Genomic DNA, 21,387 nt, shown 5'->3' with positions numbered 1-21,387 from the left:
TTTGGGACGGCTTAAGAGCCCTGGATCCCTTCCAGAATGTAATGGATTTGGACGGGCTTCGGGCCTCCGTGATTTCTTGTTGTGTTTTTCTGTGTCACCTGGCCCTGGGGGAGCGCTAAAAAAAAAGCCACTGCAGCTCCAGCCAGGAAGTCAGACCTGGGACTCTCATCGGGGATGCTTGTTTGCCAACAAATGAGTGTTTAGTGGGTAAGACAATCTCTTCCTCCTTTAGTTCCTTCCTTCCCCAAATATACTTTAGATGTGATGAGTGGGAGTTAAACCCACGCTCGTGCTTCAACTTAATTGTCTTTCTCACAGTTCCATTCGATAAATGTTCAACCTGTAAGGTGCCACCCTAGGCACCGATGAGTCCATGACACAAATCCCTGTTCTCAGGGAGCTTATAGTTAATAAACAGGGAAGATAAGACCCAGAAACTCATCACTGTAGGCTCTTGGGTGTTCGGGGACCTGAGTATTCCTTTATGCCTTAATAACATGCAAGTAAACATTCCAAACTCTGCTTGGGAATTGAATTTTCCTAAACACAAGGAGGTGACCTGTGTGAAAAGCTCCGGTGCTGACCCTTGCCTCCTGGCTAAACTTGAACTCTACCAGCCTGGCATGGAAGGTCCTCAAAATCCTATGCCTCATCTGCCGTTTATTTGGTCTGCTTAACCCTTCCATACCACCCGTTCTAATTGATCTCTTCAGTTCCTGGCCTCCATACTCTACTGTGTTCCACTGAGAAGAAAAATAAGATTCCTGTCCTTTTCTCCATGTGGGCCCTGCCCCAAAGTCTGCTTTCACAACAGAGCCCACAGGGGCCTTCCTTTCCTCCAGACTTTAGTCTGTTGTTTGAATGGACATGATCCAGTACTGCCCATGTAGTCAGTTCTCTTTTAATTCGCACCTGTCACTCCCTGCACTGAATTGTGAGCACCTTTTGCATGAGGACTATGGCTTATCCTTTTTTTATGTCTCCCTATAGCAGGGGCTCCATAAATACATTCAACTTATTGATAATTAATCAATAAACCCTTGCCACCTACGTGATAACCATTCAAGGACTTAGATTTATTGATTTCGGGCTTCCCTGGTGGCGCAGTGGTTGGGAGTCCGCCTGCCGATGCAGGGGACACGGGTTCGTGCCCCGGTCCGGGAGGATCCCACAGGCCGCGGAGCGGCTGGGCCCGTGAGCCATGGCCTCTGAGCCTGCGCGTCCGGAGCCTGTGCTCCGCAACGGGAGAGGCCACAGCAGTGAGAGGCCCGCGTACCACAAAAATAAAATAAAATAAAATAGATTTATTGATTTCAACAGTTACAAGTTGAGATTTTCCTTCGGGCTGGTTGTCCAAAGCCAAGATTCACAAACTTCACTGTCACTGTTTCTTAGTCCACTTGAAAAATCCCCTTTCTGGGAGCAGCTATAAGGTCACATCCGTGTGTTTCTTGGTCACCAGGTACATGAACTTGAAGTATGGAAATGGTTTTGCCCACTGGCACTTGGCATCCTAAGGGTAGCTGCTGGTTCCTAGCTGGAGACAGTGTTTCCGGCTGGGCGGGGGCCCACAGAAAGGCATGTGACTGTGGTGTTCCCTCCTTCCTTTGTATTGACCTGTGAGCTCCTGTCTCGTTGCTTTTTAGATGCTACTGCCCAGGGTCCCGGTGGTCAGTATCTGCGTTGATTTGCATGAGCAGAACGGAAGCTGCTCCCGTAGCCTGGGTTAGAACTGTGCGTAAATGCAGGCTTCACAGCAAGGGCCGTGAGGCGCCCTGGTGGACCAGCACAGGGAGACACCTTTACACATCCCCAGTGGATTCTGCTGGCTGGCTCTGGAGGTAGACATTGGGGGCCAACACCCAGATGTCCCTGTCCCAGCAGGGGTGCGGGCCTGCTGAGCGCCCACAGGGGAGTCAAGGCTCTGAAGCCCCCTGGTTAAATTAGGGGAATTTAAAGTATCTCCCAAACCTGGGATCCTGCGAGTCTGAAGGGAAGGAAGAATTTCTGGTCCAGGGACCGGACGCGTAAGACCTCCTCCTAGCGCCTGATAATCCACTTAACACTTTCTGAGTTGTTTCTGGATCATATCAAAAGCAAATGACAGATGAACTTATATACAAAACAGAAATAGACCCAGACATAGAAGAAAAAGGTATGGTTACCAAAGGGGAAAGGGGGGCGGATAAATTAGGAGCTGGGGATTAACGGATACACACTACTATATACGAAATAGATAACCAAGGACCTACTGTATAGCACAAGGAACTCTACTCAATATTTTGCAATAACCTATAAAGGAAAAGAATGTGGAAAAGAAAAAAATATATATATATGTAACTGAATCATTTTGCTGTACACCTGAAACTAACACAACATTGTAAATCAACTATACTTCAATCAAAAAAATTTTTTTAAAAAGCAAATGTTATGCATTTGTCATATTTTGGACAACAGTTTCTAGCATGTGCTCAATCCAGGCAAAGAAAACTGGCCTGTGGGTTAGTGAGGGAAACAGCTTAAGGAGAAAAACAGTCGAGCTGTCCATTCTCAAAGCCCACGGCGGGGCCCTCAAGACCTCTCTAAGGTCCCCCCGTGGGGAAACTGGTGACCCTTCTGCCCACATTCCTGCTGCCCGGGGACACTTATCGGTGCCCCCTTGGCATGCAGGGCTTGAAAGGAACCCACAGGCATCTGAGATGGCTCTGCTCGGCCCTGCGCTCTACAAGGAAAGGCCGCTGGGCTCTGCGTGCTGTGTGTTCTTTTGCATCTCTGCTAAGTAAATAAGTACAAAGAAAGCACCGCTTTTCACTAAAGGGGAACAGATGCGGGGTCTGAGGACAAGGCTGCGCCGGGTCGCGTCGCGTGGTGCTGTGGTTTTCTCCGAGGCTGAGCATGTTTCTGCCATGCTCCCTGTCTGCCCTGTCTTCCAGCAATGAAGTGGTGAGGACGGACTTGAAGAAACTACCAGCACTTCCCACACAGGCTCTGAAGGAGCACCCCTCCCTGGCTTACTGGTAAGCCCCCTTTCCCTGCATGCCCCAGGCATCCCCCCTCCAGGAGGGAGCCCCTTCTAGGGACGCAGGGGACTCGCAACTGTCCACCCTCCCCGCCACCACGGGTCCGCCTGGACCCCAGTCAGACAGCGACTGCAAACTGTATCGAGTGGCTTGAGTCTTCATGAAACTGTTTTCTGCATTTATTTAAATAACACGAAATGTGTGAGACCTCTTTTCCCTATTTTCTTTCTTTAAAAAACAAAAAACCTTCTAAAATTTCCCTCTAGATGATTTGCCTCCTCGGAGAGTCTTTCCTGAGCTGCTAGAGTTTCACTTTGGAATCCTTGTCATTTGATGACAGGATGTGTGGGGTTTTGAGGTGTGGGAGGAGGACGGGGTTTTTTTCTTTGCAGAAGAGAGAGATTGATTCTTTTACTTTCCCACAATGTTTAATATCTCCTGATTTAGCTTCCGTGTAACATTACACCATAGTTCATCTGTCGGGCCCTGAATTACTGACTCTGAATGAATCGGGTACTTGAACGGTTCCCAGGTTGTGGTTCGGGTCACAGTGGAAAGGGGTTTGCATTGCCGGGCAGTGTGTTGAAATACTGCTGGGCTAGCGAGCCCTGACCACTGTCCTTTGAAAGCAAAATGCCGCTCCCCCAGTCATCCTTCTGACTCCTTGACAAAAAGCACTGTGACGGCTTTTATTTAAAAAACAGTAATAAGATAAAACAAAAATCACAGAACAAGTCAATCTTATTGAATTATAACATATGACTTTTAAGCACTTCTGTAATATGCTTTATGAAGTTGCCAGTTTACTAACGTTTCATCCTGTCCAGACACCTTTCCGGTCGACAGACTAGTTGTTCAGTCATCCGGGTGGCTTTAAGGGATTCCTTTGGCTGGGACGGGGTGCATCTTGCTGCAGAGGGCATTAGCAGGATGAAACTCCAGGACCTAAATCATTTCTTGCCAAGAGACCAAGTGGTGATGGGGCAGCTGGACGGGAAACAAAAGAGCTGAACCCTGAGGCTGAGAGCTCCCACCCGTGTGCTGGCATCCCCAGTTTCATCTCTCTGAACAGTTTTGTTGCCATTCTTTTTTTTGCTTACACAGGTGTCCATAAATAGTGGCTTTAGATCCTTCTAATTTGCCCCCAAAGAACAAAATTGGTTTAACGTGCAAAGACTTTGCACGTGTCAATTTCCAGACTTCCAACCTGGCAGCGTGCACCTACGAACACCCCCAGATGGCACTCCTGTTGCCTTGTTCGTGGAACCCAATTGCCCTCTCCCCAATTCCTTATGCTCCCTGGGCCTTACCTTCTCTATCCTCCCAGCGGTTCATTTTCAGGAAACCAATGGTGAAGGAGATGCAAGGAAGTAACTTGAGAAACTGGTAGATCTTACCTTGTGAAATGTATTTGCCAGCGGGGGCTGTAATGTTGCTGGGTTGTCTGGAATCAGAGTTGCTTTCAGCCTAATCCCTCCCTCAATTATCGCATGTGTTTGTTTCCAAACGTTTTTTACACCCTGTGCTCATTTCAGAGCTATGAACACCTCCTTGCCTCTCCTCTTTCTCCCTCTGGATTTTGTTCTGTTACCTTCACAGTCTGCTCTGTATGCAAACATTATCACCAACACAGAAACTCCTTCCTTCATGCTTATGCTTTCTCTTTTGTCGTTATGAACAGCTTTATCCTCATCTACATCCGTAGCTGTCCTGTCAGAACAGCCCTCTATCTCTGTGACCAGGCCAGCGCTTTCCCCGGGCCTCATTTAGACCCAGAGGTGCCCATGTCACTGTCTAAATGCACTGGGAAGATGGCAGGACCGAGGGAGGGATGGTTTTGAAGCTGGTACCCTCAGCTGCTCTACAGCTCAGCTTATACACAAACAAGCCAGTAGCACGAACCATTCTGATGATGCATTGCTTAAAAAAAAAAGTATACACACACACACACACACACATTCACAGATGCAGTGGACAACCTTCAGGCCAAAAGAAGCCACTGGGAGCCCATCCACCACTAGTCAGGGAAGGCATTACAGCCTAGTGAGCAAAAGCGGTGGGTTTTAGAATCCCAGCCAAGCCTCTGAACTGTGGGGTCATGATAGGCCAGGACGCTCATGTGACTTCTCTGCTGCCTCGATTTCCCATCTCTAAAATGGGACTAACCATATCAACCAAATTCAGACTGTAATTAAGAGAGGAAATAAAAAGGCACAGAGTGCAATTAGGAAGTAGGGGAACGGTGCATAATAATGCTGAGTCATCACATCATAATCCCTTCTGCTCATTTCCCCCAAGCGTTCAACAAGCTTGGACTTCTCACCCCACGTGCTTTCTCTATCGGGGAGGCATCTGAGGCACAAAGTGCCCAGGGCCGCAGAACAAGGCAGCATCAGGGCCCCGACCTGGATTCTCTTGAGCGCCTCTACTGCAAATGCGGGACCACTCGTACCGCCCACACAAGGTGCGAAGGGACATCTTCCCCTCACGGGCCGACGGCTCCTCCGAGACAGGGAGCCTGTGGCCATCGCCTTGTTTCAGGGCTCCTTGTCTGCAGAGATGGACCCACCATCCCATGCCTGGGGCGCGGTCAGCCTCAGTCATTTGCCTTTTTCCTTCTTGGAACACCATGTCCTCCAAATGTGTTTTGGGATCCCGTTTCCTCTGCCTCATGGGTCTCTGAGGACAATCCCGTCTAGTCCGCCCCAAGCATCTGGGGTAGTTGGTGCGTGTGAGTCATCTGTCAAAGCCTGGAGAGGGGCGGGAACAGGGCTAGGGCTGGGGTGGGTCTCAGGCGGCTCTTGTCACACGCCAGCCTATGGAGTTTCCACTGGGGCAGAAGAGGTGGGAAAAGCCGAGGAAGAAGGAGGATACTGTGGCCTCGCGGTGGGTCTCAGACAGCAGGAGAAACCAGGCGAGGCAGGGTGACCCATCCCCACAGCTATCAGGCACGGTGGACCCCCAGGCTCGGACCAGTCCGTTTGTGAACAGCTGAACAGCGACCAGCAGGTGTCGCTGACACGGCTGGTGTTAGGGACCCTCTTTGCAGCTCTGTACCAAGGAAGCAGGCCTGTAGCTATGCTGCGTGGCTGGACCCCGGACCTAGAAGTCCACCTCCCCAGATGCCACGTCGTGTGGCAACCCAGCTGTTGATTCAGTGGCTGTCTGGGGAGGAAGCTGGAAGGGTAACCCCAGAACGGCCTGACATGACTCTGATGCTCTGGGAGGCTGGTGTCGCCCCCAGAGAGGATGCTTCTGGAGAATCCTCTGTCAGGAGAGGGCTTTGTCCCCCTCCGCATAGAACTTCCGTGGTGTGTGGGAGCCAAGGAGAAACCCGGCTGCGGCTGCCCCTTTCTGAACAGAGGTGCCCGGACCCCATAGACATGACCCTCAACTAGACCAAGGCCCCTCCTAGGCAGCCGTCCCCCATCCGGGGCATTAGAGAAGACACTTTCCTGTGAGGGGCCGGCCTTACGTGCGTCAGATTTCAGAATACTCAAGTGAAGGGAGATTCACGGAAGCTTGGGAGAGTAACTAGAAGGTAACTAAATGACCCCCGAGTACTAGATGATGAACACATAGAATGTGTGACCCCCCCCAGAAGTGGCCTCGCTGACAAAGAAAGAGGGGGGCGAAAGAAGGCTTTCGATCAGTTCCGGGGTACTAAATGAATAATAGCTCGCAAAGGTCAACCAAGGAGGTCTCCAGTGTTCGTCCCTGGGGTCGCCTCCTTGTCGTGGAGTCCACGGGCCAGCGGGGAGGAACGTGAGGTGGAAGGCCGTGCGGCCCGGTCCCAGAGGCCAGGCCTTTGGCCTTGACCCCTCAGCAGGTGGGATGTGACTCCCAAGGTTGCTCCTGAGCTTCCAAAGGCCGCGGGGCTCGGGCTCGCTTCCCAGAGGGACCCCTGCCGCCGTCCGCCCCGTCGCAGGAGGTTGTGGCCTGCATTGCCCCTCAAGGAGCGAGCTGGCCTCTTGCTGTGTTAGAACTGAGGTTTCAGAAGGTACCGGGGTGCCCCTCTGATTTCTGCCTCCTTATCTCGCCAGCGCACCTCTGGGCCTTTTGTTGCTTCACGGTCTGTGTTAACCGGCCCCAGATTCCAGAACTTTCCCCTCCTCCTTGGACGCCCTCAAGCCTGCCTGCTAACTCAGGGTGGGGAGGCCGTGGGCATCCTGTCAGAGTCCACGCCTGCCCGCCCCACCCCAGAGGCCCCGTGCGGATGGGATGCAAGAGCGGAGGAAGGGGAGAGGGACCCGAGGGAGGTCGGCCGGAGCGTCCACGCACACCTCCGGCCAGTAGCCCTCTTCCTGTCTCCTGTCCCGTGTCCCTGCCTGCTGGCCCACACGCTCCCCACTTCATCCTCTGCTCCCACAGTCTCATTTCTTACGAGGAGCCAACCCCCAAAGCCCGGGCTTTCCTTTTACTGATGATAAGCCCAAGACAAAGAGAATGCGAGTCCTCTGAGGAGGAAGCAGAAGCTTTGGGTACATCCTTAGCCCTAGGCATCTCACTTGGGCTGCGTTCGGACATGCTGCTTTCAGGACAGATCATTTTTCCAGGAGCTCTTGGCTCCTTGGAGTTTCTCATGAGGATGCTGGAGCTCACAGATCTCTCCATGAGCGGGGAGCGGGGCCGTCGCCCTGGGGACTCAGACGGAGACTCCTTTCCTCTCGTTCTAGCGAGGACCGGGTCATCGAGCACTACAAGAAACTGAACGGCCAGACCAGAGGCCAAGCCATCGTCAAGTAAGTGCCCCCCAACCCACAGTGCTGCTGAGGCCGTATGTGTGTGTTCACATAGTGTATGTCAGGGCTGTTCAGTTCTGCTGGGAGAGACGTAGCTCTGGGGGCAGGTGCTTCCATGTATCTTTCACGTAAATGATGACTCTGAGAACTTTATCACGTGCACACACACACCAATATGTGTACGATTCCGCTTCTGCCGAATAACCAGGTGTGTGTGTTGTGTTGTCTTCCCAGCTACATGAGCATCGTGGAGTCTCTCCCAACCTACGGGGTTCACTATTACGCAGTGAAGGTAAGTGAACTCGTTTGGTGAAAGTTGCCACCATGCCCTAAAAAAAAAGTTCTCATTTTTTTTTCTTTTTAATCTTACTGAAGATTTTTGGGGGAGTGGGGAGGACTTGGACAGGAAGATCGCATGCTAGGGGGCGTTGGGACAATGGAACTGCCCCCCCCCCCAGTGTAGTGAGACTTCATTTGGGTTCTCTGCAAAACTCACTTGCCTTTTTGTGGAGTGGGTGTGGTAAATGCCTACTTCTTCATTCCCAGAAGAATCCTGGAGATCGGGACTGCAGAGCCTCTCAGGAAAATTCCAGCTAAGCACAAAGAACAAAAACTTTAAGCAGAATCAACAGTGTTTTTCTTGGTGGTCAAATGCCACGTAGGCAACTTAATAGGAGAAGTGGGACTATAGGGGCTGACAAATCGACAGGCTCTGTCTTCTTAAAGAAGGAGTAAGTCCAACGTAACACAGGCCCCCTTCTAAATTCTCCTGCGTTTTATCCATAATGTCCCAGACTGGGATCTCCTCTTCGAAATAATAGGTAATGATGTCCTCACGCACCCTTTTCTATCCTGAGAAAGGATAACTTCCTTTCCTTCGTTTACCCCAATGTGAAGTTTATCAAAGTCATTGCCCAAAGTCCAGACAAAAAGAGCAGAAAACACTTCTGAACTCAAGACAGTCCCACCAACCAACCCGAGATTCCATGCTCTTCCACCAGTTTCCTACCCCGTGTTTCCACCCAACTATATATATATATTTTTTAAATATTTTCAGGTGGAGTTTTATTTATTTATTTTCTTTTTAATTTATTTAGTTTTGGCTGCATTGGGTCTTCGTTGCTGCGCGCGGGCTTTCTCTAGTTGCGGCGAGCGGGGGCTACTCTTCGTTGCGGTGCGCGGGCTTCTCATTGCGGTGGCTTCTCTTGTTGCAGAGCACGGGCTCTAGGCGCGCAGGCTTCAGTAGTTGTGGCGCACGGGCTCAGTAGTTGTGGCGCACGGGCTCAGTTGCTCCGCGGCATGTGGGATCTTCCCAGACCAGGGCTCGAACCCGTGTCCCCCGCATTGGCAGACGGATTATTAACCGCTGTGCCACCAGGGAAGCCCCCGACTATATCTTTAATTCCTTTAGACCAGAACATAACACCGTGTTTCATTCATTGTTGTGTCGCCCACGGCAGTTTGCACGGCGCTTTGCACGTCCTTGGTACGCATTTTAACGTAATGGCCCGTATTTTCCTCTAAACTGCAGCCTTTTGATGGCAAAGACTGTTGCACTCTGTTATATTTCCCCAGAACCCAGTGGAGTGCCTGGCCCTTAGTAGATACCCAGTAAATATTTACCAAGTACCATTATTGAGAATTGAATTGAGTAGTTGGATGTACATATTTCCGTGACGGGAACAAGTGGCAGAATGATATTTGTGGAGCTCCATTATGAGGCGTGTACGGGGACTCCAGTCCCACCCAGCAGCTCAGCCCAAGATCTCTCAGAGCCTGCAGTGGTTCAGTTCTTCCTGATGTCCTTCTAACACGCTTCCCACCAATGGAAGCTATTCGTCCCTCTTCAGCATGACGCACAGACCTCACAGAAGCATCGCAGCCATCCCTGCCCTGCTTAAGCCTAAGCTATAGTCTGTCATGAGAAGTGTGACCTGGCCTCCTGGGCTATCTTCTGTCCCACATGAGAAGGATGGATCCTCTAAAAAGACTTACCCCCACCCCGTACAGCTGGCTGTGCCCTGGGATGTGGCCACTGAAGCCAGTGGGCAGTCAGCTCCCCAAAAGGAAATGGAATTGATCATGAAAAGAGGCTCAAAATCCCCCTTTCTGGCTGCCAGGGTTCAACTCTTACACTGCTAGTGAGAGTTTGGAGCCCGTGGCCATTTTGCCATCTTGCTACCAAAAAGGAAACAGAAGGGTCCAGCAGTAGTCCTGACATTATTACAAGAGGCGTGTCACAGAAATCAAACTGTGAGTCTTTCCCTGAGTTGTGGAGATATTCGACGGTGATGTTTAGCAAAGGGGTCTGCATTCGGGAATGGGAGCCAGGAACGCGAGAATCCCCGACTCCATTCCATTCTCTGATTGGCTGTTTGTTCTTAGCTTGACCTCACCTCCGTTGCTCGTAATTAAAGTAGAGATTATGAGGGCTTCCCTGGTGGCACAGTGGTTGAGAGTCCGCCTGCCGATGCAGGGGACACGGGTTCGTGCCCCGGTCCGGGAAGATCCCACATGCCGCGGAGCGGCTGGGCCCGTGAGCCATGGCCGCTGAGCCTGCGCGTCCGGAGCCTGTGCTCCGCAACGGGAGAGGCCGCAGCAGTGAGAGGCCCGCGTACCGCAAAACAAAAAAAACAAAAAACAGAGATTATGAAATTGGCTTCTCCAGCTACCCCACGGAAGTTTTCTAGATGCTGGAAGACTGTTGAGATGGCTTGAGACAGCCAGATGGGAAGGCTTTGAGATAAAACCTCATCTGGTCTTTTACTTGCTTAAACCTGCGTTCCATTTCCTCCTCAGCCCTAGAACTTGACAGAAAGGCAGCCTCTGATATGCATGCTTTCTGCCTTCCAATCAAACCTTAGAAATAGGCTCCTTTGCAGGTTGTTAGAGGCCAGAAGCAGACCTTGTGATTTTCCAAGTGACAAGTGTGCCTGTGTGTTTGGCTTTTGGATTCTCCAGACGTGAGTGATTACTCTCCTATCTATTTGGAGAAAGAGCCTAATTAACTATATCGAGACTCACTGTTTGGTGGCCTCGTAAATTTCACAATGCCTCATCTCACGGTGTGATGAGAGCTCTTACCTCGACAAACTGCAATTGCAGTCGCCTTCATCTCTCCTCTCGTCCTGTTCTCTGAAACCATTGCAGTCACCCGGGCGCTTTCCAGAGACAGGGGTTTTATACCTTTAAAGAAATTCAGAAACTTTCCTAAAAATTCAAAATGTATTTCTTCTGCCCTTTACCTTGGTGCTTACCTTGAACTAACTCTTGCCCCACATATATTTGAAAATGCTGAAGCCAACTGTGAGTTTTCAAGACATCCACCATGGGGTATGTTAGATCATTCACGCATGTGGCAATTAGGACAAATCCAGGGAAAGGCTGTTTGATATGCCCCCTGTCAATTCCTAGCATTTGGGAGCGTCTAATTAACAGTCTTGAATGTAGATTTACAACTTACAATCTGGGGAGCCAGAGGTCTCTGTTAGAGGAATAAAGATGGTGTTGGTGTTTTTAATTCAGTTCCCAGAGTGTCTAAGCTTCGATTTTGCTACCCCAGTCCTGCCAGATAGCCACTGTCTTCATGAGGTGAACAGGACGCACACCTTATGAGCACCTGCCTACCCTGCACTGCCATTGGCCTGCTGGGGGGAAGGGGAGGGTCTTGAGTAGAGTAGGACGCAACCTTTGCATGATTCCTTTGTCTGTTAAATTAGAGGAGTCCTTAATAAGAACCTGCTGTATAGCACAGGGAACTCTGCTCAATCCTCTGTAATGGCCTATATGGGAAAAGAAGCTACAAAAAAAAAAAGTGGATATATGTATATGTATAACTGATTCACTTTGCTGTACCCCGAAAACTAACACAACATTGTCAATCAACTGTACTCCAATAAAACTTTTAAAATAAATAAATTTATTCAAATAGGGGGAAAACAGTGATATAGAAAACGAGCTAGTTTTGAGAGCATTTCCACTGTTCTGGTAGGAATAAAATAAATACGCATGTATGAGCTACAAAATTTAAAAATAAAATAAAATTAGAGGAGTCTTGAATGCGTATTACTAAGTGAAAGAAGCCAATCTGGAAAGGCTGCGTATTGGATATTCCAACTATATGACATCCTGGAAAAGGCGAAAGCGGTTGCCGGAAGCTGGGATGTATAGGCAGAGCACAGAGGGTTTTTAGAGCCATGAAAATACTCTGTGTGACACTACGTGTGTGATGGATACGTGCCCTTATACGTTTGTCCAAACGCATAGAACGTACACCAGCAAGAGTGGACCCTAAGGTAAACTATGGACTTTGGGGGGTTAGGACGGGTGAGCGTAGGTTCCTCATTGGCAACACAGGTACCACTCTGGTGCAGGATGTTCTTCACGGGAGAGGCTACACATGTGTAGGGATGGGAGTACATGGGAAACTCCTGTACCTTCCTCTCAATTTTGCTGTGAACCTAAAAGTGCTCTAAAAAAAAATAAAATGTTTTAAGACAAAATTTTCAGAGGAGTCAGCTTCCATAGTCTCTATGGTTCCTTCCAGCTCTGACAGTCGATGACAGTTTCTCGGCCCAGAAGGTCGTTCTGTCAGAATGTTCAGCATCTCTCAGATTTTTCCCTGTTGGTAGGTGAGGGGCCCAGCTCTGAAAACCTAAAGTCTTAGAAGGAGAACAAAGAACAAGGCGTCTGCTTCTTACTCAGAAACGGGGAAAGGACCCCAGCTGGTTAGGAGCAGAGCTGGGTCCCCAACCCAGGGCACTTACTAAGTCACTTTACTAAGCATCCTTTGATGACAGGGCACACCCATTAAGGTAAGGCACAGCGAGGTGGGCTCCGTCCACTTCAAGGAATTTGCATTTCCCTTTGTCTTCAGGTGAACCAGGAGATCTCTTGGTTCCTTTCTCTCTTGTCTGGTCCCATGCTTACCCGTACTCGTTTTGATGTTCTAGGACAAGCAGGGGATACCGTGGTGGCTGGGACTGAGCTACAAAGGCATCTTCCAGTATGACTACCACGATAAAGTCAAGCCCAGGAAGGTAAGCGTGCTCTCCTTTGTGGGAGGATGGCACTCAGGTGGAGGGAGACACAGGCAGAGAAGTGACGAAAAATGTTACCCCGTGCAGCCTCAGGGCCTCTGGGCCCCCCGGTCTCCTGCTCATTTTGGGTGTATGCAAACTCCTCCGCAGTCATCCAGCCTGTGTTCCCTGGGGAAGTATTTTTCTTCCCCATCACTAAGGAAATGGAAGCTGTTAAAATTATTTAAGGTAAGAAGACTAGATCAGCTCACCCAGGGCAGATGGACCAGAGGGCTTTGAGAGGCTGTCCTGTTCCTTCATTTCCTGGGGTGCTGTGTGCTTGAGAACATGGGGGAGCATGTCTCTTGCATCCCAAGGCTAATCTGAGTTTTCCCAAAGGTTTGTTTTTGTTTTTCTGTTTCTTGTTTTTTGGACGAGGGGAACTAAAAGAATAGGCCAAAAAGAGGCCGAATCCAGTAGATATTTTCTGGCATATTAGAAGCGATCAGAAATCTGGAAGAAATAAGGTCATTTGCCAAAAAAGAAAGGGAAGCAGAAAGGAGTCTGCAAACTCACAGTGAAGCCAAAACAGAATGTTTGAAGAGGACACAGGGCTTGAATTTTCTCTGTTTTCGTTTCTACACATTTTTTAGACCAGAACAAATTGAAAAATTATAATGGAAAAATATCCCTGAGGTGAGAGCTGTCATTCAACTCCTCCGGCAGAGAAAAATGGGGAGATGGTATGTGGTTCAGACCCTGAAATACATATTAAAAGTTTATCAAAACCACACTTGCTTTCGGAGGGAGAGAGCAATATAGGTTCATTATGTTATTGCATAATGCCTTCCAAGCTTCTTTATCCACGAACAGGATTGAAATCCACACTACATATCCGAGCTTATTGTAGTCTACCCAGTTAACATCTGCCTTCAGCCAGTTTCTTTAGTAAATTGATAGAAAAAAAATGGCCCTGTGTTGAGGAGGATTTTCACTCAGTTGATCAGTCACTCAGTTGAGTTCTGTGAAAAGATCTTGAGCATATGATGGAGGGATTCTTCCCTGGGGACAGTTCAGTAGGAATCTGGCTGTTTCGGGGACCGTTGTTTCGTGACTGTTTCCAAAACCCCTCCAGTTTCCTGCTGTAGGACGTGATTCGGACTCTGCGTTCTTATTTTCTCCCTCTTTGTTTTTCTCAGTCACTGGATCTGTACTTCTTCCACGCTCTCTTTCTGTTTCCTCTCTGCCTCTTTCCCTTATGACCTTTGTAAGTTTCTGTGCTTTTTCTTCTCCCTTGACTCCTTCCTTCTTCTTACATCCACTGTCCCCTCTCCAACTTGCTTGGCCATTTTTTTCTGCTGCAAGAGCCAAGGATACTCCTGGATCGTTTAACCCAGTCCTGGTTACAATGTATCCAGCTCTTGGTTGTCCACACTGGTGGAGACCAAGGCCAGCTTGGACGATTGGGGTCTACAGTGGAGTTCATTAAAATCCCACAGTTGAATTCTTCTCTCCCTCTGAATGTTTTTGAAAAACGTGCTTACACGTATCGGTATGTGTTCAGTTTCATTTATTAATATGTTTAAGCTCGCTTTGTTTCTCTAATTGAGGTGCTAATGAAGATTTTAGAGGTAATGAGGTAGCGCTTGATGTATGTGATCTATGCAAAACGCAGGGTGTGACACAGCGCAAGGGCTTAATAAATGGTAACTATTCTTGTCAGTCTCCAAAACGGACTTCAAAATATGGAAAAGTAGGAAGTGCAACATGTGACTAATCAGCCTTTGAATAAGAGAATTGACTCTCATTGGTTGAATTTATGCAGGTCAGTGGATTAAAAATGTTAAAAGGTCAACACACTTATTCCGATATTGCCTCTATTCAAACTGAGTTGCTCTTTAAAATAACGCACGCTTCTGTGGCCTCTAAGGAAGTAGTTGGGATTCTCAAGTCTATTGCTAATTGAGGGACAGCCAAGCCATCAGAGTCATTAGTCATTCATTCAAAAATGTTTATTGCATACCTGTTATATGCAAGGCAGACCACCAGGTGCTGAGATAATTAAGACACACATCAGGTCTTCAGGACCTGTGCAGGGTATCGGGGACAGGGGTGTGGTGATTGCATCTTACAGGTAAGAGAGGCCTGTGTGAGGGTTGGTGGTGAATTAAAGGAGAGGGTCATCAGCTGGGCTTAAGGAGAAACATCTTCACAGACAGCAAAGGAGCTGAGTGTTAAAGGGTGGACAGAGGTTTTGCAGATGGACTAACGGGGTGAGGATGTACACAGGTGTGCACACAGGCGCCGTGAAGGAGAACAGCGTGGCGTGATGGAGAAGCACACAGCACCGCTGGGGCTGGACGTCCTGGGAGAGGAGCCAGAGAGCAGGCTGATGGGGCCCCAGCAAACAGAATCCTCAGGGTTTGCTATGAGGATTTCATCTTCGAGACAGAGGCGCGACCACATCAGACCTTCGTAGTCAGAGAAACATCGTTCTGGTACCTGGCGGAGGATGAGTGGAGTGATATAGGGCAAGACTTGCAAACCGGGACATCGTTACATTAGTGTAGGCCAGAGCTGGTGGCGTGGCTCGGGGGTGGCTCTCCGTACCGGGGATAGAGAAGGGGACTTGGAAGTGAGATGTCTAGAAGGTGATGTGACTGAACAATGGCGGGAAGCGACAGGGTGGAGTTGGAGCAGCAGGAGAATCTACAACAACTTCCTGATTGACCAAAGCCTGGGATATAAGAGAAGGGGAGAGAAGTTCAGTTTAGGACATGCCGAGTTTTGGGCTGATGGGACGTCCAGGGAGTGGTGGCAAATAGGCAGTGGGTATTCAGTTGGAGCTCGACAGTATCAAGAATTTCGAACCAGAGACTGAACAGAGAGAGGAACGGGAGAGGCACTCGGCACACTGGAAAAATTACAGTAGCTGTGAGTGGATTTCAGTTCCCCATCGTGACATTCCCTGTGAGGCAGAAGGGCAGGGCTGGGACCGGGACACCCTGACCCTTCTGTAACTTGGGGAGCCGTCTTTAGGAAATGAATGTGCAATCTACATATAAAATTAAGAACGGGCCTTTGAAAAGCCTATGACGGGAATTCCCTGGTGGTCCAGTGGTTAGGACATACAGCTTTCACTGCCGAGGGCTGGGGTTCAATCCCTGGTCGGGGTACTAAGATCCCACAAGCCGCCTGGTGCAGAATAAAGGAAGGAAGGAAGGACGGAGGGAGGGGAGGGGAGGGGAGGGACCCACGAGGGGAAGAGACCCAAAGTTTCATTAGCCCAAGGGGTATCCACCTCTGCTGAGACCTGCCATGGGCCCTAAAGACTTAATCTGAACCGTAGGTAAGGGGTCCCAGCTGCAGGGGGAAGGATGCAGGGCGTCTGTTCTTTCTGCTCACAGCCAGTGTCATCACCTTCATAAAAAGGCCGTCCCTGTTTCGTGTAAGGCACCTGTGAGTCCCTGAGTGCACAGGGCACGCTCCCTGGCTCCGGACCTGTGAACCTAAAGAGACGCAGGCACATGGTAGTGACCACTGGTGCACATCCACATACGAGTGCCCCAGTCTGTCTTCAGCTAAAAATCAGAAACTCACGTGAAACTGTCAGGATGAAGAGATGCCCCAGTCTCCCCTGGTCCCACCCTCCTCCATCTCTGACCCGGCCGCTGACCGTTTAGAAAGCCTCCCAGCTGATTCCGATGTGCGGCCAGAGTTGAGAACCACCGCCGCGGGCCTCCTTTCCGAACTCGGACTCGGGGAGGGTCAGCCAGGCGCAGCAGGTGTGTCCGGCAGGGCCTCTGCACTCTAGGAGTTGGACACAGGGCTCAAGTCCGGGCCGGCCCCCAGTGATGGGTGACCCTCCAGGCGACACCACACCCTTGCAAAAGGGGCCAGGCAGAGCCTGGCACCCGGAACCCCGGCAATGCTCGGGAAACTGGGAGTGACGCCCAGTTCTGGGCACCTGAAGGCCCTTTTGTAGCAACAGCTGCACCTCCAGCCCAGGCACAGGCCTCCCTGACACTCTGACCCAGTTACAGCAGCTGTGTCACATGGTACCACCATGCTAAGAGCCAACATTCAAGTAGAGGCAGGGGCGGGGTGAGCTGCTCCCTTGCCGTCGGGGGGCCTGGAGGTATTGTCTGGCCTCCACAGCTACAAGAGCATCAGCAAATAAGGCACACAGCAAGCGGCACTCAGCAGCCTCCTATGAGAATGCACTCAAGTTCTTCCACGTGGACCACCAGAAAAGGAGGGGTGGGTAGCTGAAGACTGTCCAGAAATGGGCGGCGCCGTCGCTGTTCCAAGTTCCCCGGTTGGGGTGCCGTTTGCCACTCTGGTGGCAGAGTCTACCCTAAATTGCTTAATCCTCACTCTGAAGCCCTGGGGGCTTTGGGGGAGATGGAGTAAAGCACAGGGTCCCTCACCCGTGGAGTAGGGAGAACATTCTAGGCCCCTCCCCATCACGCACCCCTATCTGCTACCTGGATCTTCTAAACCGATGCCTGGCCTTGCAGAAGCATAGCCCAAAAAGGCAAGCTGCTGATGTTAGAGAAAAAAACAAAAAAAACCAGCTTCTTTGCTCTCAGGGCACGTGTGTCAGGAACAGCGAGACACGTGTGGACACCCAAAGAGGGTGTTTTGGCTTTTGTGTATGTTCAGAAGCTCAAGGCCAATTTCAGAAGTATTTCGGAATGATGTGTGCAAGAATAGCCCCCCAAATCCCTAAAAATCCCACACATAGGGCTAAAAACAGTTAAAATATACAGTACGTGCACATACACCAGGATAGTGGCCCTTGCTTGTGTAGATGAGCTCTTTTAAAAGATCAGACAGAATCCCAAACAGTGTCCAAGGACAGATTGCAGAATTTTTATAAGTTATTAACTCTCCTCCTATCAACTCTCACTAAATCCTCCTATTTCCCTCCTTCACCCAGTGATGGTTTCCCTCTCACTCTGCCTGCCTCCCCACTTCTGCTCTCTTGTTCCTACTAAAATACTGATCACACTGCAAAACATGCCTCTCTTCTTCCCCATGACTCTGGGGTGATAATTTTAGGCACCGTTTGTGAGTGAGGTATCAAGAGTACAGGAATGGCGGTATTTACATGTCTAACTAACTGTCTGGGTTTAACAATGGTGAGAAACGTGCAAAGAGGGTCACAGTGGTGAAAAGAAGAAAGAAAAACCTTGCAGCTACATAGATGATCTTACCCTGTTTTCACCTGGGTATCACATTCCCTTTTAGCGTGTGTTTGCGTGTGTAGGAACGGAGCTCTTCGCAGGTGAGAGGTCCTTTGTCCTGTTGGCTTCAGGGAATCATGAAACGTTGTCAGACCAGCATGTGGGAACTTGAAGTAAATCCCAAGCTTCGTCTTAGGTTGCATTTATGGCCAAGGAAAGACACCCACGCATCAAAGCAGAGCAAATGCCAGCTACATAAAGTGACCGTCCGTGGGGACGCCGCGGATCAGCTGCGCCATCGGTCTCAGATCGTTGTGTTAGTACAAGCAAGAGTGTTTCTTCTTCCCCGAGAACATTTGAGTGAAAATCAAATGATATGTACTGAAAAGGCGTTGCTTATTAACTCCTGCAGAACCGGGATCAGGTGGGGCAGAGATAGATAAAGCGGGAGGTAATCGATCACAAAGGGCTCCCTCTTTTAGAGGAGGACCTTGCATTCCTTCGATCAGAGCCTGGGAACGTCCGAAAGCTCTGATCCCTGGGACAATCTGCCTCTTCTTTGTGGCACCAGGAGCAAAGACTTCGGGCGATTAGCCTCTCCCACACTCAAGACTCAACCCCCAGCAGTGCCAAGCTGAGCGGCTTTCTCTGTCCGCCTGCTGGAATTTGCACTTTCCAGACCTGTGGCCAGACCAGCCATCGAATCATGAGAAAACATTATCATTTACAACAGAAAACGCTTTCCGAATGGGGTGCCAGGAAGAGTTAGGATAAAGATCCGTCCTGCAGGCTGTGTCAGAGAATGTACGCATTCAAGAACGAACGGTGTGAAACACGTAACTCCAAAAAAACCTCCCTAGAAGGCGTATTGAATATCTGTAAATCATCATCTACAGCTGCAGCCCATTCGCCAGCCTATATTTAATGAAATCTCTCCATGGGGGGGAAGGATGCCAGTGCTGGTCTTTGTTACGTATTCAGCAGACAGCATTTACTTATTTATTTGATGTGCAATTAGGAGCACTTTTATGTTCACTTAGGTGCGCAATTACGAGCACAGAGGGCTCCCCTCTGAGACATTAGGAGAAGGAACCAGAGTAGATGGTCGCCCCTTTCCCCAGAGCAGCCAATGTAGCTTCCTGTGGTTCCTAAGAGTATTTCAGAATTGGGGGCATTAGCTCAGAGAATTGATGCATTCCTGTCACCTCCCCAGATTAGTAAAGATTTTTGAACTGGATGAGATGATGAAACAGGAAGAGAAAATAATATTTACAGGAAATACTCCATTAACTGTGAACCGACTCCCAGCGCAGTCAGCCTGCTGAATTATTCAGCGTGATAAGCACGCCATTAAGTGCTTTGCCAACTTATTTTTCAGCTTCTGTTTGGATGCACTTGACTCATCCTCGGGCTGCTGGGCCCTCTGCCTCGGCAGGCCCTGGGCGGGTGCCTCCCTCATTCCGTTATCTGTATTCCCCTGGGAAACCGCACCCTGGGCTCTCCGGGGAGGAAGGGCTCCATGGACTATTAGCATTTTGCAGCCTTTGCTTTTTCATCGTCAGATCAAAGGGCTTCTCTGTTGCCTCCTCCAGACCTCACTCAGCGCTGAGCGGACCGGGAAGGGTTCCATGCCTGTGGGTGACAGGCCCTGGCCATGGGTCACCAAGGGGAACCAGCCTCAAAGCTGAGGGGCAGGCCTGCCGGAGGGATGCTAGGGTGCAGGGCAGGGGAGGGGGGCAGAGAGAGTCGCCAGCGTCTGCCATCTTAAAATAACTCCCCAAGAAAGAAAAAAGCAGCTGTATTCTAGGAAGACTGAGACGCTCTTCTCAAAGCATCAGTAGACAATAGACATCCTCTTCTCAAAGCACATGTATTAGGCATGGCTGAGTTCTCTCTCTTTGGAACAGGAATCCCAGTGTCTCCTCCCATCAAAGAATTGCAGCCCCCTGAAAGCGCTGAGCTAGAGCTTTAGAACTCCAGTAGGTGTTGAATGTGAAATCCTCTCCAATAAAACGGACCCCGTAGGAGAATTACCAAGTGCCTATCTTAAGCCAGGCCCTGCTTGTGGCCCTGCAGTGAACAAAAGAGGCGGGTCCCTGCCCTCAAAGACCTTAGAGTCTAGTGGAAAAGACGGTCAAACGATAGCATTAGGTAAATCTATAATGTAGAGTGTCAGAGTATTGAATTGTACGAAGATAAGCAATCAGTAAGGAAGAGGGGGATGGTCAGGGGTGGTCTTGCCAAGGAGGTGACTTTAAGGGACTCCGAGTGTTGCATCCCCTGGGAAGCAGTTAGGGATTCTCGCAAGGAAGTGTATTGGGAAGTGGTCTGGAATTAACAGCAGTGAGCAAAGGGAAGGAGACAGGACCTGGCAGAGGGAGAAGCTGAGCTGTGATACAACCTTAGGGAAAGCTGTGAAGCTGTAACAATGTGCGGTCAATCATCAGACCCATCGCCTTAGCCCAGGGTCAACCAATCATTAGATACAGGTGAGCCACAGGCGTGGGGCTGTGACCTTGGGCAAGACGGCTCTCCACAGCTGAGGGCAATTCCCTGAGAGAGGATAAATCCTTCAGTCCTGAAGGAGAGGCTGGTCGATGCAGTAGCTTTTCCTGCAGTGGTTCCCCCCAGTGTGGCCCTCGGACCAGCAGCCGCTACGTGGTCTGGGAGCACGTTAGATCTGCAAACTCCAGGTCCACACCCGAGACGTCCAGACTCAGAAATTCAGAGGCTGGGACTCGGCAATGTGTGTTTTCACAAGCCCTTGAGGTGATTTGAAGACAGGCTACAGAGTTTGAGGATCACTGCTCCACACACAGGTAACGGGAACTTTCTTTGTGATCCTACTCTGTTGTTTTGTTGTTAAGATAATGTAGTCTGAGTTAAAATCAAATTCCTTCTTGTAACAGTTAAGCCTTTAAAAAAAGATGTTTTACAAGCCAGTGGCCTCCATATCCACTTAAAAGCCCAAAATAAATCTCAAAATCTCAACCAAGGAGGAACTTGAGGGCTATTCACTCACTCCCAGGGTGTTCAGAGTTGTGATAAGCAACTTATTTAGCCTCTCTGGGCCTCTGTTTTTACGTCTGTGAAGTGGAGACTCTAAAACACGAGAAATAGTCTATCTTCATCTTGAACATGTTTACATCTCAAAGCGTTGCCTGTTCCCCAAGATAAAAGCGCTGTTGCCCTTGACATAGCAAATATGGCTGCAGTCTCTTTTATGCTGAACACGAGAGGCAGGACCACCACAAAGAGCAAACAGCATCCCTTTAAGAGGATTGATTTTTTTCCTTGGTCACTGGATCTGGGAACCCAGGGTCCCTTGGTTCCCACAGGTTCTTCTGGAGGCCGTTTCCAAGCCTGGTTCTGAGTAAGCCAGCCCTCCAAGGACACCAGCTTGTATCCTTGTTGAAAC

At 49.7% G+C, this 21,387-nt stretch overlaps 1 protein-coding gene across 4 annotated transcripts in view; it reads left to right on the top strand.

The window, feature by feature from the left end:
- FRMD4A (FERM domain containing 4A) overlaps positions 1-21,387 on the top strand; it is a 299,962-nt gene that overhangs the window by 201,933 nt on the left and 76,642 nt on the right. For all 4 annotated transcript variants that reach the window (XM_027121910.1, XM_027121911.1, XM_027121912.1 and 1 more), the window contains 4 exons: positions 2,934-3,017; positions 7,697-7,762; positions 7,997-8,054; positions 12,715-12,801. In XM_027121910.1, the coding sequence (XP_026977711.1) occupies positions 2,934-3,017; positions 7,697-7,762; positions 7,997-8,054; positions 12,715-12,801 (295 nt within the window). The remainder of the gene's footprint in view (positions 1-2,933; positions 3,018-7,696; positions 7,763-7,996; positions 8,055-12,714; positions 12,802-21,387) is intronic.

Source organism: Aethalodelphis obliquidens, unplaced genomic scaffold (genome assembly GCF_003676395.1).
Source record: "Aethalodelphis obliquidens isolate GAN/ISIS:26980383/991018 unplaced genomic scaffold, ASM367639v1 scaffold23, whole genome shotgun sequence".
Lineage (NCBI taxonomy): Eukaryota > Metazoa > Chordata > Mammalia > Artiodactyla > Delphinidae > Aethalodelphis > Aethalodelphis obliquidens.
The sequence above is the reverse complement of the archived record's forward strand: the minus strand, read 5'-3'. Positions and strand labels throughout refer to the sequence as shown.